Below are 14,194 nucleotides of genomic sequence, written 5' to 3' on the forward strand. Positions count from 1 at the left end.
CCCATAGGTGGATAAGAGCACGATCATGATGGGACAGAGCAGGGCAGATAAAATTGAACACACAGTATTATTTAATCCCGTGTTCTCCTGTCTATAACTCTCTCTTCTTGCATGATATCCCACTTCATTGCCTACATGACAGGGATCAGCCATTTTGTATCCTGGGACCTCAAGGGCTCCTAATCTGGACCCAACTATTGACCCAGTCTCATAGAACTCCCATGATTCTCTCCCATTTCAGTTGTTTTCTGTCATGAACCCTTCCCTCACGTTGTGGGCAGAAGTTTTGGAAGAGCGCTCTGTGGTTGGCGCAAGACCTGAGGTTAAAACTACTCTGGGAGAAGAAGGGGAAGGGGGTTATTATTTGTCCCATCCTAATTATGACTAGCTTGTGGTGATGCAGAGGCAGGCTTGTTTACTGTTAGCACTGGTGTTATAGAACACTTGTCCTACGGAAACAAGAGAGGCCTCATCTGTATTGACTTTCCACAAGCTATCGATGATGCACCTCATTGCCCAGTCATCCCCTTGGTCTCTTGACCTGAGTCTCCTGTTTTCATAGAATCATAGAATCATAGAGTTGGAAGAGACCACAAGGGCCATCGATTCCAACCCCCTGCCAAGCAGGAAACACCATCAGAGCACTCCTGACATATGGTTGTCAAGCCTCTGCTTAAAGACCTCCAAAGTAGGAGACTCCACCACACTCCTTGGCAGCAAATTCCACTGTCAAACAGCTCTTACTGTCAGGAAGTTCTTCCTAATGTTTAGGTGGAATCTTCTTTCTTGTAGTTTGGATCCATTGCTCCGTGTCCGCTTCTCTGGAGCAGCAGAAAACAACCTTTCTCCCTCCTCTATGTGACATCCTTTTATATATTTGAACATGGCTATCATATCACCCCTTAACCTCCTCTTCTCCAGGCTAAACATGCCCAGCTCCCTTAGCCGTTCCTCATAAGGCATCGTTTCCAGGCCTTTGACCATTTTGGTTGCCCTCCTCTGGACACGTTCCAGTTTGTCAGTGTCCTTCTTGAACTGTGGTGCCCAGAACTGAACACAGTACTCCAGGTGAGGTCTGACCAGAGCAGAATACAGTGGCACTATTACTTCCCTTGATCTAGATGCTATACTCCTATTGATGCATCCCAGAATTGCATTGGCTTTTTTAGCTGCCGCGTCACACTGTTGGCTCATGTCAAGTTTGTGGTCAACCAAGACTCCTAGATCCTTTTCACATGTACTGCTCTCAAGCCAGGTGTCCCCCATCTTGTATTTGTGCCTCTCATTTTTTTTGCCCAAGTGCAATACTTTACATTTCTCCCTGTTAAAATTCATCTTGTTTGTTTTGGCCCAGTTCTCTAATTTGTCAAGGTCGTTTTGAAGTGTGGTCCTGTCCTCTGGGGTGTTAGCCACCCCTCCCAGTTTGGTGTCATCTGCAAATTTGATCAGGATGCCCTTGAGTCCATCATCCAAGTCGTTGATAAAGATGTTGAATAAGACCGGGCCCAAGACAGAACCCTGTGGCACCCCACTAGTCACTCTTCTCCAGGATGAAGAGGAACCATTGATGAGCACCCTTTGGGTTCGGTCAGTCAGCCAGTTACAAATCCACTGAGTGGTAGCATAGTCAAGACCACATTTTACCAGCTTCTTTACAAGAATATCATGGGGCACCTTGTCAAATGCCTTGCTGAAATCAAGGTAGGCTACATCCACTGCATTCCCTTCATCTACCAGGCTTGTAATTCTGTCAAAAAACGAGATCAGGTTAGTCTGACATGACTTATTTTTCAGAAATCCATGCTGACTATTGGTGGTCACAGCATTCCTTTCTAGGTGCTCACAGACTGTTTGCTTAATGATCTGCTCCAGAATCTTCCCTGGTATTGATGTCAGACTGACTGGGCGGTAATTATTTGGGTCCTCTCTTTCCCCCTTTTTGAAAATAGGGACAACATTTGCCCTCCTCCAGTCTGCCGGGACTTCGCCTGTTCTCCAGGAATTCTCAAAGATGACTGCCAGTGGTTCTGAGACCACATCTGCCAGTTCTTTTAATACTCTTGGATGCAGTTCATCTGGCCCTGGAGACTTGAATACATCTAAACTAGCCAAATATTCTTGTACTATCTCCTTAGTTATTCTGGGCTGTGTTTCCTTTGCTGAATCATTTGCTCCAAATTCTTCAGGTCGGGAATTGTTTTCTTTATCGGAGAAGACTGAGGCAAAGAAGGCATTGAGGAGTTCAGCCCTTTCTGTGTCCCCTGTTTGCATTTCACCATCTTCTCCTCTGAGTGACCCCACTGTTTCTTTGTTCTTCCTTTTGCTACGAACATACCCATAAAAGCCTTTTTTGTTGCTTTTAAACTCTCTAGCAAGCCTGAGTTCATTCTGTGCTTTAGCTTTTCTGACTTTGTGTCTACACGTGCTGGCTATTTGTTTGAATTCCTCTTTGGTGGTTTCCCCCCTTTTCCATTTTTTGTACACATCCTTTTTTAATCTTAATTCAGTTAAAAGTTCTTTAGATAGCCACCCTGGCTTCTTTAGGCACCTTCCATGTTTCCGTCTCATTGGTATTGCCTGACGTTGTGCTTTTACTATCTCCCTCTTAACAAACTCCCAGCCATCATGAACTCCCTTTCCTTTTAGGACCTCAAAGCGATTGTGTATTTCTAAACAATCAGAGTGAACCCTGAGCCTCCTACTTCTTTGAGTCACGTTTCTCCATATATCTGGCTCCTGTGTTGGTGAACTAGCCTCCTTCTCAGGGGAGTCCCCTGTCTCCTCCTTGGTGGAGACGGTGTGCTCTGTTGCTTCCAAGAAGAGCTCCAGCTCTCTAATTCTTTGGAGCGTAGCTACACGTTCCTCCAGTTGCTGGACTTTGTCTTTTAAAAGGGCAATCAACATGCAATTGCTGCAGGTAAAGCTGCCTGCAACCTTTGGCAAGATGGCAAACATTGCGCAGGAATCGCAGGTGACTGCAGCTGTTCCCTCCCCTTCCATCTTGAGATCGTGTCGTTGGGGGTGGCTACAGAGGTCCTCCATCATAAAAAGCTTGAAGACAGGACAAATAACTTCCCCCACAAAAAAACACCTAGGTCTCCCCCAACAAACGTTTGAGAATAGCTCCCCTAAATCTAAAAGATGGGTATAACTGCGCGCGCCGCTAGGCGCGCACCGCTGCCCTGCAAACTCTGATAAGCTCCTCCCACAGCTAATCCCCTGCCTCAACAGAAACCCTGCCCCCTCTGACCTTTACACAGGGAAAACAGCTAATCAGCCACAAAGAAACAAACACACAAGAAAACCCTTTTTGCTCCTTCTTCAACTGCTGCCCTGCAAACTCTGATAAGCTCCTCCCACAGCTAATCCCCTGCCTCAACAGAAACCCTGCCCCCTCTGACCTTTACACAGGGAAAACAGCTAATCAGCCACAAAGAAACACACACACACACAAACAAGAAAACCCTTTTTGCTCCTTCTTCAACTGCTGCCCTGCAAACTCTGATAAGCTCCTCCCACAGCTAATCCCCTGCCTCAACAGAAACCCTGCCCCCTCTGACCTTTACACAGGGAAAACAGCTAATCAGCCACAAAGAAACACACACACACACAAGAAAACCCTTTTTGCTCCTTCTTCAACTGCTGCCCTGCAAACTGTGTTGCTTTAATGGAATTGTTTTATTGCATATTTCAGCGATGGATGTTCATATTTTAATGGGATGGTTTTATTGTGTATTTTAATTATGGATCTTTGCATTTTAATGTTTGAGCCTTTGGTTTCTGTACTTCTAAACTGTGTAGAAGCCTAGTTTGGCATTAAGCAGTATAGAAATCCACAAATTATAGTGATAATAATAGTGACTACTAATACCTGAGAGACTATGAAGACTGGTCAGAAAGGCTCTCATGGCTGCATCATCAGCCTAGGCTTGCTATTCAAAGGAGAGCCTTCTTGGTGGTGGTACCCCAGCTCTGGAACTCCTCCCTCAATCTCAGAAATGATTGGTTCTCTCTTCATGCACTGTGTATGAATGGCATCCCATAGCACTGGCTATTGAGATTCAAACAAATTGCCTGAGTTCCCAAAAACTGAAACCCTTGTATCCTATACATGTTGCCGGTTCTGCAGGAATTACCATGTTTGCGGTCGGAGTCGGCAAAGCTGTTGAAGAGGAACTGAGAGCGATTGCTTCTGAGCCAGTAGATCAGCACTTCTCATACTCTGCAGATTTCAACACCATGACGAACATTGTGGACAATCTCAAAGTCAACATCTGTCCTGGTAAGCGATGGCGGAATCTAGGCAACAACCTTTACCGCTATGCTTCTACCGTCAGATATTTGAATGCCATGTTCCAGTAAATCCTGTAAGCAAATAGGTCATTCTGCACATGATTCTGTGTCTTGCCTCACATTACATCACTTTCCAGGTCATTTAACGCTAAATTTAGTATCCCCCTAAAAGAAAGGGGGAAGCTGTGTAGAGATATCCTGAACCTGTGTTCAGTGTGTATCGTGTGAACAGGTCTAGTAGTTGAGCTGCGGTACAGTTCTTCACTTGTGGTGCTCCACAGGTGTGGAATCTGTGTGGCCATGCGCACAACAATTGAGCACAACAATTGAGCTGTACAAATCAACAAGCACACACTTGGTCACATTAACAATTCTACACCTGCAGAGGCAGCTTATATATCTGTTCAGTGCATGTGTGAATAAGTCTCATAGCACAGAGACTTAGAGATGGTAAGGGGTAGACTTTCAATAATAATAAATATAAATAAGGCTTTTCCCTATCAGAAAGTTAGAGCATTGCACATATCGTATGCAGTATGTCAATTAAGGTCACAACAGGAGCCTGTGGAAATTTGAGAATTGTTCCCCTGACCCCTTTCAGTTCTTCATTGCAGCCTTTGGGCAATTTTTTATCACAGAAAGCTAACTGCATTTCACATTTTGGTTGCCTTCACTTAACCAACTTAGCCCAGAGTGCAGGAGTCAGTGGCAAGGTGATGGTCACATCAGATCAAAGGTTTTTTATGGAATCAGGGGCCTCTGGTGCTATTAAGTGTCGGTAGTGCTAAACTGAATATGTTTCTAATATATTTTATGTTATTTCAGAGGAAGGCAAGGGAGAAACTGAATTCCGCAACCCGTGTGAATGTGAGGCCCTGGTTCAGTTCCAGACAAACAGTCTTGCAATCCTGGAAGACCTCACTGATAAAAATATCCTTTTTGGTATAACCTTCACGAAAAGTGAAAGCTGGCAGGAACATTTGTTATGTTGCCTTCCCCCCCCCCCTTCTTGGAAGGATTTAGATTCTCATTTTAAGCATCCCATTCTCCAGGGTTTCAGAGGGCAAATTGTACCTAAAAGGGCAGAGTCTTGGGGGAAGTGCTCAGCAGGCGCAACAGAGCTTATGTACAAAGTGTCTGCTGGAGTTCAGTGCCTTTGTGACAAGCAATAACTTTAGGGGTGGGAATGTGGTCCAGCAGCTAGAATGGATGAGTTTGGGTGTGAGGAAAGCCAAGCCCAAAGCCCCATTCAACAATGAAGCTTACTTGATGGCCTATGCAAGTCATTGTCACTCATTCTGATGATGTTAGGCTAAAATCGTGCTCTTGGGGTGGAACTAGGGATGAGTGAATCTGTTACTTTCACTTTTCTCATTTTTATAACCTTAAATTCAGGTCTCCGCATTTTTGCATCGTTTTGTGGATTCTTTTTTAAAAAAGGCATGAAAATTTGCCAGCATTTCTGTGTGAATTTCTTCCAATATAGACACTTTTTTTTTTGCAAGGAGTTTTCTGCAAGGTAATGCATTTCTGCACGCTATCCTAATGAGATTTTGAATTGTCTTCAGGGTTTATCCCAAAGCCAGCGGCCTGAAACGGCGAAGACTCTACTGTGAAGGGAAAAAGCCCCTGCAGGGTGAACAGTGGCGTAGCGTGGGGGGTGCAAGGGGGGGCGGCCGCACTGGGCACAACATCTGGGGGGCGCGCTCGCTGCCTCTGGAGTCGCCGAAGAGCCTCGGGCGCAGGCTGTAGCAGAGCCCCATGTCTCGCGGAACCAACGAGCTGTGCGCGTGCCCGGGCTGAAGGCGTCCGGCAGTCAGCAACTCTCAGCGCTCATCGCAGTCCCCGCGCGTCAGGGCCGCGGAGGACGCGCCAGGCAGCCCCTCCTCACAGCCCCGCCTCCGCCGCTGCTGCTGCAGCTGCTGTTGCATTTTCCTCGCCTCTCTGCCCCCCTCCTCCTCCAGGCAAGCGGCGTCGTTTGGGTGGCAGCGCCAGCGGCAACTCGCCTCAGATCGGCAGGTTAGGGGTTGGGGGGGCGCAAATTACTTGCCTTGCCCCGGGTTAGGGGGCGCAAATTACTTGCTTTGCCCCGGGTGCTGACAACTCACGCTACGCCGCTGAGGGTGAACATTCACCCTTGGCCAACCCTGCAGGGTTCACATGTCAATGGTGGGTGTGGCCATGCCACACTCATGGGCACACTTTCACACGCCTGCATGCACACTCAGGCAGGCATATGTACACAGGTACACGGACCCCATTTAGCTGAGCTGAGAAAGGGAGGGGAGGGGGGTTGTGCCTCTCCATTCATCATATAATTAGCTGATTACCCAGAGAGAAGGGGGGATTTGCATACCCATCAGCACTCTGTGTCTAACCAGTGTTCAAATCCCCACTTGGCCATGAAGCTCACTGGGTGACTTTGGTTCAGGTTTGCTGCCTTTCAGCCTAACCTGCCTCACTGGGAGGTTGTGGGGATTAAATGAGGAGGGTGAGATAACCATGTAAGTGTCAGGGTGTCACTACATTCCTTCGTCACTCTCTGTGAATTATTGAATAAATTGCTTGGTTAGAACTTTTATCGTTTCTCTGCTTCAAGTTCTAACCAAGCAATTTATTCAATAATTCACAGAGAGTGACGAAGGAATGTAGTCTTCTCTAAATAATGGGATTGCTCCAAGTAAAGTCCCACCCTCCTACGTCTTTCCTATTCTATGTCACCCCTGCATCAGTTAATCTGATCTTTCTGCCTCTGAGCTCTCTGTTCTGCTACCGGCAATGCACGCCTGGTCCTGGGAGGGGGGTCAGGAATGCTTTCCAAGGACACTGTCATCTGTCTCTCCCCTGGTGCTTCTTCTTCCTGCTGTTCCTCTTCCAGTATTTCCCAGCTTCTGCCCTCTGCAGACTCTGAACTATGTCCTTCTGCAAACCACTGTTCTAAATCTATACTATCCTCCTGTTCTCGGGGAGGTCCCCACCATTCCTCATCAGTCCAGCCCCTGACACTAAGCCAACTTGAGAGTTCCTTCCTTGGAGAAAAAGGTCAGGTAGAAATGCAGGCGGCAAATAAATAAATAATAATTGGGAGACAGAAAAAAAATTGTTGGCAGTGTGTTTGTGTGTGTGTTTTTGTGTATCAGGCACCAAACTGGGGGGTTAGTTGCCCCTGCCTTAAGTTGTGAATGACCGTTTGCACAATCTTGCATGTGCTGCTTTCCTTAATGCAACCACTTGCTCAGATGACTGCCAGAATTGACAAGCTGGAAAACCAGGTTGGCAGAAAATGATCGGGGCTGAGAGACACCTCACCTTATGGGCGCAGACACATCCTGTTAACTCATCGTTGGCGTTCCTGTTGTAAATGGTTGTTGGTTTTCATATAACACGAGCCTGAGGGGGAAGCTGAAACTGCTCCCTACTTGCCTAGATAAAAAAAAGAAAAACAAAAAACTTAAAAAAACAAAGAAACCCTATGTTGGAACACTTTCCCTCCCTTGGCTTGAAATGGATGGTTGGGCTGAGCCATTTGTTGAAACTGGTTGAGCCGCAACAGGTGGATGTTTCAGCAAAGATGCAGGAAGTGAAGCAGACCTTCTCTTCAAGAGCGACCGGGGTTAGTTGGCAGCCAATGAAGTCTTTCCTGGGGCTTTGCGGGGCACTCAAGAGCCTCAGACATCAACATGCCTGGTTGAAAAAAGAAATCCCCTTCCTTGCTAAATTTCATTTTCATTTTCATTTTTTTTAAAAAAGGCTTGCTTATGGAGGGAGAGACATTGGCAGCTTCTCACACTGTGCTGTTTTCTCCCTTGTTATCCTCCACTGTGAAAAGCAGCGCCAGCAGCTCCTTTGTCTACAGCTTTCTGCTTCAGTTGCACACAAATACCTGCTTTTCAAAAAAAAAAGGAAATATTATTTTAAAATATGTAAGTTAGAATAAGATGCTCCAACCCCCCCCCCCAAAAAAAAAACTGGGGCATCTCTGATTGGAATACTCTGCTCCCACCCCACAACTGGACTTTGAGAGTATTGATGGAGAATTTGTTGTTTTCCCTCCTCTTTTAAAAAAAGAAAGTTTTTTTTAAAAAAAAGTTATATATATAAATGTGTGTGTGTGTGTATATATATATATATCTTTCTTTCTGAAAAGCAGGGCAGGGTAGTCTTATTTTTAAACAATCTTTTTTATATGTAAATTTTTAATAAACGGACCCAATAAACTTGCTGAAGATTTCTAATTGGCTTCTGTTGTCTTTTCAAGTGTGGACCCTTGGAAAATAATAAGCAAGCCGGTACCTACAGCAAGGGAAAGGGGGACATGAGATCTTCCAGATTTTGCTAGATTCCAACTCACATCAGCCTAACTTCTATTGCAATAGCTGATGGATGATGTCCTTTAGCCTCTTGCTAAGTCACGATTCCCCATTTACCCCTTAAAGGAGAAAGTCTCTTAACTGGGTTTGTGGGGAAATCTGCTGCCAAAATGGCAATTACGTTTACATAAGCATATGAAGGGGTTAAGGCTCAGAGAGTTCCTCTATTTTTAGAGAAGACAGGACTGTTTGATGTCATATCCCCTATTCCTGTGGCGGGAAATAGGACAAAGGATCTTAATCTTTTCTGCTTCCTCTTTGTCTCGGTCTCTCTGATGAAGCAGAAAAGTGGATGGGAGGGAAGGGGATAGAACAGAGTGGCTGGATTCTCAAACGGAGATCTCACTGCAACATTTTTATGCAGTCCCACTAGGGTCGCCATCTTTGTTCCGGCAAAATACAGGGTGGGGCAGTTTGGGAGCAATCCCGCCCCCCAATCTGGTGCTGAAGTGACTTCAAAGCAATACATTGCAAACTACAGCAGGATGGCCTCTCTGGAATTTGTCTCACACACACACACACACACACACACACACACACACACACACACAAATTTATAAATCTGTGTGCTTGGCTAGGTAAAGGGACCCCTGACCGTTAGGTCCAGTCGTGACCGACTCTGGGGTTGCGCGCTCATCTCGCTTTCTTGGCTGAGGGAGCCGGCATACAGCTTCTGGGTCATGTGGCCAGCATGACTAAGCCGCTTCTGGCGAACCAGAGCAGTGCACGGAAATGTCGTTTACCTTCCCACTGGAGCGGTACCTATTTATCTACTTGCACTTTGACGTGCTTTCGAACTGCTAGGTTGGCAGGAGCTGGGACCGAGCAATGGGAGCTCACCGCGTCACAGGGATTCAAACCGCCAACCTTCTGATCAGCAAGCCCTAGGCTCTGTGGTTTAGACCACAGTGCCACACACGTCCCTTGTGTGCTTGGCTACCCAGAGCTTAAATACATGATCTTCCACACAACCCTTTGGATCCCTAACTTGGCAGAGAAAGGTGGGGGCAATACAGGACAAAACTATCAATACAGGACCTCACATTTTACATTGGAATACGGGACAATCCTGTATTATACAGAATAGGTGGGAACCCAACAGGCACCATTCGTATATGTACGAAATGGCTCAACACCCTGCTCCCTCCCAACGCAGCTTGTTCCTAAGCAAAGTATTCCAAGCAGCAATGAGAAGGCAACTTCATACATTTATCCTGAAATCTCCTCTCTTGGGTAATGGCAAAAAATAAACTCTTTCCCCTAACCCAGCCTTTATTCTTATGGATGGAGGGAACCGACAACTGGAGTGTTTGACTATGCTAATGAATGGGAGCCTGTGAAGGGAGGCAGACACCGCCCCCCAACAGGAAGCTTGAGGCATAGACTTTTTTTCACCCACACCCAGAACAATCCTTGTTTTCACAGGTGAAACCCTGAATGGAGCATTAACTCGCCAAGCCTTCCCAATGGGGTGGATTGCAATGGTTGATCGTACCACACACATTGCTGACAGCTGCACTTGGGGGAAAGCAGAGAAGGAATCCAGTGAATCAAAGCTGTGTAGATTTATCTTTGGTAGCTTAGCTCTGAATCAAGCAATTCATACATTGCACATAATGAAAATTTAAAAAAATGAGGCTTTGCACTTTTTTAAAAAAGAAAGAAATGAAATGAAATCTAAACCTAGAACGGATCAGATAAATAAACGTTTGTGGATATTTGCTTATTTTGCAACAATACACACTTTGTTGTTTGGTTTATTCCGAACCTGGCATTGATTCTCCTACTCCGCTATGAACATATTAGTACAGACTTACGTACCATGGCAGGAAGAATCATAGAACTGTAGAGTTGGGACCCTGAGGGTCATCCAGTCCAATCCCTGTAATGCAAGAAACTCAGGCATCCATGACAGATGGCCACCCAACTTCTGCTTAAAATCCTCCAAGGAAGGAGAGTCTACCACCTTCAAGAGAGTCTGTTCCACTGTTAAGACAGCTATTGGTGTCAGAAAGTTCTTCCTGACGTTTCGTAGGAATCTCCTTTCTTGTAACTTGAAGCCACTGGTTCAAGTCCTACCCTCTGGAGCAAGAGAAAACAAGCTTGCTCCATCTTCCATGTAAGAGCCCTTGAGATATTTGAAGAGCGGCATGCTCTGTGTGGGCTTGCATTGATGTTTATCAACCACCACTGTCAACAACTCTCCCTCCCCTGAAGTGCCCCTCCCCTTCTCCCAAACTCACCAGCCAGCTTACCTGAGGCTCTTTCTTTCGGATGACTTTGTTTTTTCCAACACCGATCATAGGAGTCATCGAACTTTTTGGGCCCATGGACCCATCTGCAATCTGAAGATGCATCGCAATTGAGCACATGTTGCTTCATTGGCTACAAGAGAATACTTCTTTCAAGCCCGATTTCAACACAGGCTGGAGGGAGGAGTGGGAAGGGACCCTGTGGGCACCAGATTGGCAATCCATGAACTTATGGCGTAATAAAATGAGAAGAGTTTGCTGGATCAGGCCAATAGCCCCTCTAGTCCAGCATCCTGTACTCACAGTGGCCAGTCAGATGCCTACTGGAAACTCGCAGGCTGGACCTGAGCACAAGACTATCCTACTCACCTGTGGTTTCCAGAAACTGGTATTCAGAAGCATTACAACCTCTCACTATGGAAGCAGAGCAGAGCCATAATAGCTAATGGTCACTGATCGTCTCATTCTCCATAAAGAGTGGTAAGAACGGGGAACCACTAGCTTACAAACGTGAACCAACCTCTGTTTTATTTAATGTCTCGCCAGCCACCAAGTGAATCTGCTGGTAGCACTTGATTTCTCTACTTTCTTTTACTTTGGGGCCACCAAATTTTGGCACGCAATCCCTGGGGGATTTGCAAAGGAGGCAAATATTACTTGTATATACTAGGGACACGGGTGGCACTGTGGGTTAAACCACAGAGCCTAGGACTTGCTGATCAGAAGGTTGGCGGTTCGAATCCCCCAACAGGGTGAGCTCCCATTGCTCGGTCCCAGCTCCTGCCAAGCTAGCAGTTCGAAAGCATGAAGTGCAAGTAGATAAATAGGTACCACTCCGGCGGGAAGGTAAACGGCGTTTCTGTGCGCTGCTCTGGTTCGCCAGAAGCAGCTTAGTCATGCTGGCCACATGACCCAGAAGCTGTACGCCGGCTCCCTGGCCAATAAAGCGAGATGAGCACCACGACCCTAGAGTCGGTCACGGCTGAACCTAATGGTCAGGGGTCCCTTTACCTTTACTACTACTACTACTAATACTACTAATAAATTTTATTTATATCCCGCCCTCCCCAGTCGAAGCTGGGGTCAGAGCGGCTAACAACAGTAAAAAAACAGTTTACATAAAATCACAATCAATTAATAGAAATATATTCTAAAATCAATTCATTCTAAAATTCAGAATCAAATTAATGGCAACCATTGGGCTAGAGTTCTATGAGGATTACAGAAGGAGGGGCTCAGACTGTGCCTTGGCCAAAGGTCTGGTGGAACAGCTCTGTCTTGCAGGCCCTGTGGAAAGATGTCAAGTCCCGCATGTGAGGTTGTCGAAAATATTCACAATACCTTAGATCCCAGATGTCTTGCGATTCAAACATTTTGGCTCTGCATGTTCCGGTTTGCGAACATTCTTTGGAACCCACTTCCGCAGCTTCCGATTGGCTGCAGGTGTTTCCTGCAGCCAATCAGAAACCGTACCTTGATTTCCAAATGATTTGGAAGTCGAATGGACTTTTGGAATGGATTCTGATCGAGTTCCAAGATACCACTGTATTTAAATTAATATTGTTAATGTGCAAGCATTTAAAAATAAATTTAATATCAGTACAAATCGAGCACACCTGACAGTGCCAAATCACATTTCTTTTTGGGCCTCCGAACAACCTAGAGTGATAACACTGGGAGTATCAAAAACCATCTCCTGTATTCCCTGGAAAGGTGGAGGGAAACGGAAGTATTACATAGGTGTGTCAAGGAAGGGCAGGGCACTTTTGGGAAGACAACAAACGCTCCGCTTCTCAGCAGCAGATCCAAGTTGACAAGCTGCTTCCTGACTCCCAAAATCCAGGTGATGCAATCAGCATCAGAGCTGGCGCAAAGGCAAACCACACTCATTAAAACCAATTTGAGGCATTTTGGAGCCACCTGAGACATGACGTCAGGTGGGACCCATGGCCAGCTTCTCACATGGTGGTTTCCAGGTTTCTGAGACTTGTAGATACCATGGATCTGTATGCACCAAACCGTTATTTATTTATTCATTTGTTCATTTCTTTGCTCATTGTTTATATTTATAGACTACTTACTATCTGAAATATCTCAAAGCATTTTACGATAGATAAATACCAATGTGCATCTCTCTGTAAGAGTGCATAAATACATATATATGAGCACACCCGAAGTATTTTCTCACAGATGCTGATGTGACTGTGGCTTTTAAGTGCATTCAAAAGAACGAAAGCATGGCACGCCAACAAGGCTATCATTGAGCAACATGGGGAATGCCCAGCGTTTAATTAAGAGCACAAACTCTATGACCAATGTAAAGGTCTCGTGCAAGCAACAGAAATGACACGAGGTCCAGATTGAGAGATACATATATAATTGGGTGATTCTGGAAGATCAGAGCATTAGCAGGAACACAGTCAGAATTCCATCTCTGTTTTCATTAGTGACAGGAAACTTTTAATCCAAGCCTGGCGTCTTCCTGTTGCTCGACTCTGTTAAAGGAGGTACCAAACAGGCCTGTCATCTATGCAGATGAAGATGAACAACTTCCATATTTAGGGCCATGCACGTTATGTGCTTTAATATTTTTTTTTTTAAAAAAAGAACTAATTATTACCAAGACCGGCTCTACCATTAGGTAAAGTGAGGCAGCTGCCCCAGGTGGCAGATACTTGGGAGGCAGTATTTGCACTTCCCTAGCTGTTGCCCTTCAGCCCAGGGCATTCACGCCCACCTGAGCTAGTGTCCTGGTGGTGCTGAAGCTGGCTTGTTGCTGGCCGGGCTTGGCTGTCACCTAGTCACCTAGTGTTACAGAAAGCACTGAGGCCTAGCGGCCTGGTGCCTGCCCCTAACAATACTGAAAGAGTGCAGCAAATATGGGGGCATTATAGTAGCAGTGGCGTGTGATTGGTGCTTGGGGAGCACCTGATTCCTTGGGTCATGAAGATTCTAGGTTGCTCATTGTTCTGCCTCAAACTGTGTAGGTACCTACACCAATCAGCATCCCTGGGAATAGGGAATCAGCACTTGGTCCGGAGGGCTGTTTGCTCACGCCCCATCGCTACTGGTACAAATGGGGAGGAATTTGGTTCCCACTTTTGGATGGAATGTGAAGAGGGAATGTATTGAGTCTTCAGCTGGGATGGTTTGCAGGGAGTTGGGGCTTCTACCACCTGGAATTGGCCTTATTTCCCTCAGTGTAGTCACCTGCTCTCCCACCTTGAGTTAATGATGGAGGCTATGGCTGGTGGCCCTTCATGGGGGCTGAGTGGAAAT

The 14,194-nt window shown here is 46.0% G+C and overlaps 1 protein-coding gene across 2 annotated transcripts in view; it reads left to right on the plus strand.

The window, feature by feature from the left end:
- Positions 1 to 8,528, plus strand: part of MATN4 (matrilin 4) — a 45,955-nt gene extending 37,427 nt beyond the window's left edge. For both annotated transcript variants that reach the window (XM_082226065.1, XM_082226064.1), the window contains exons 9-11: positions 4,130 to 4,282; positions 5,119 to 5,223; positions 7,525 to 8,528. In XM_082226065.1, coding sequence (XP_082082191.1) covers positions 4,130 to 4,282; positions 5,119 to 5,223; positions 7,525 to 7,580 — 314 coding nt within the window. In that variant the 3' untranslated portion in view covers positions 7,581 to 8,528. The remainder of the gene's footprint in view (positions 1 to 4,129; positions 4,283 to 5,118; positions 5,224 to 7,524) is intronic.
- Positions 8,529 to 14,194: the final 5,666 nt, after the last annotated feature.

This window comes from Podarcis vaucheri, assembly GCF_965113315.1.
Source record: "Podarcis vaucheri genome assembly, chromosome: 6".
Classification (NCBI taxonomy): Eukaryota; Metazoa; Chordata; class Lepidosauria; order Squamata; family Lacertidae; genus Podarcis; species Podarcis vaucheri.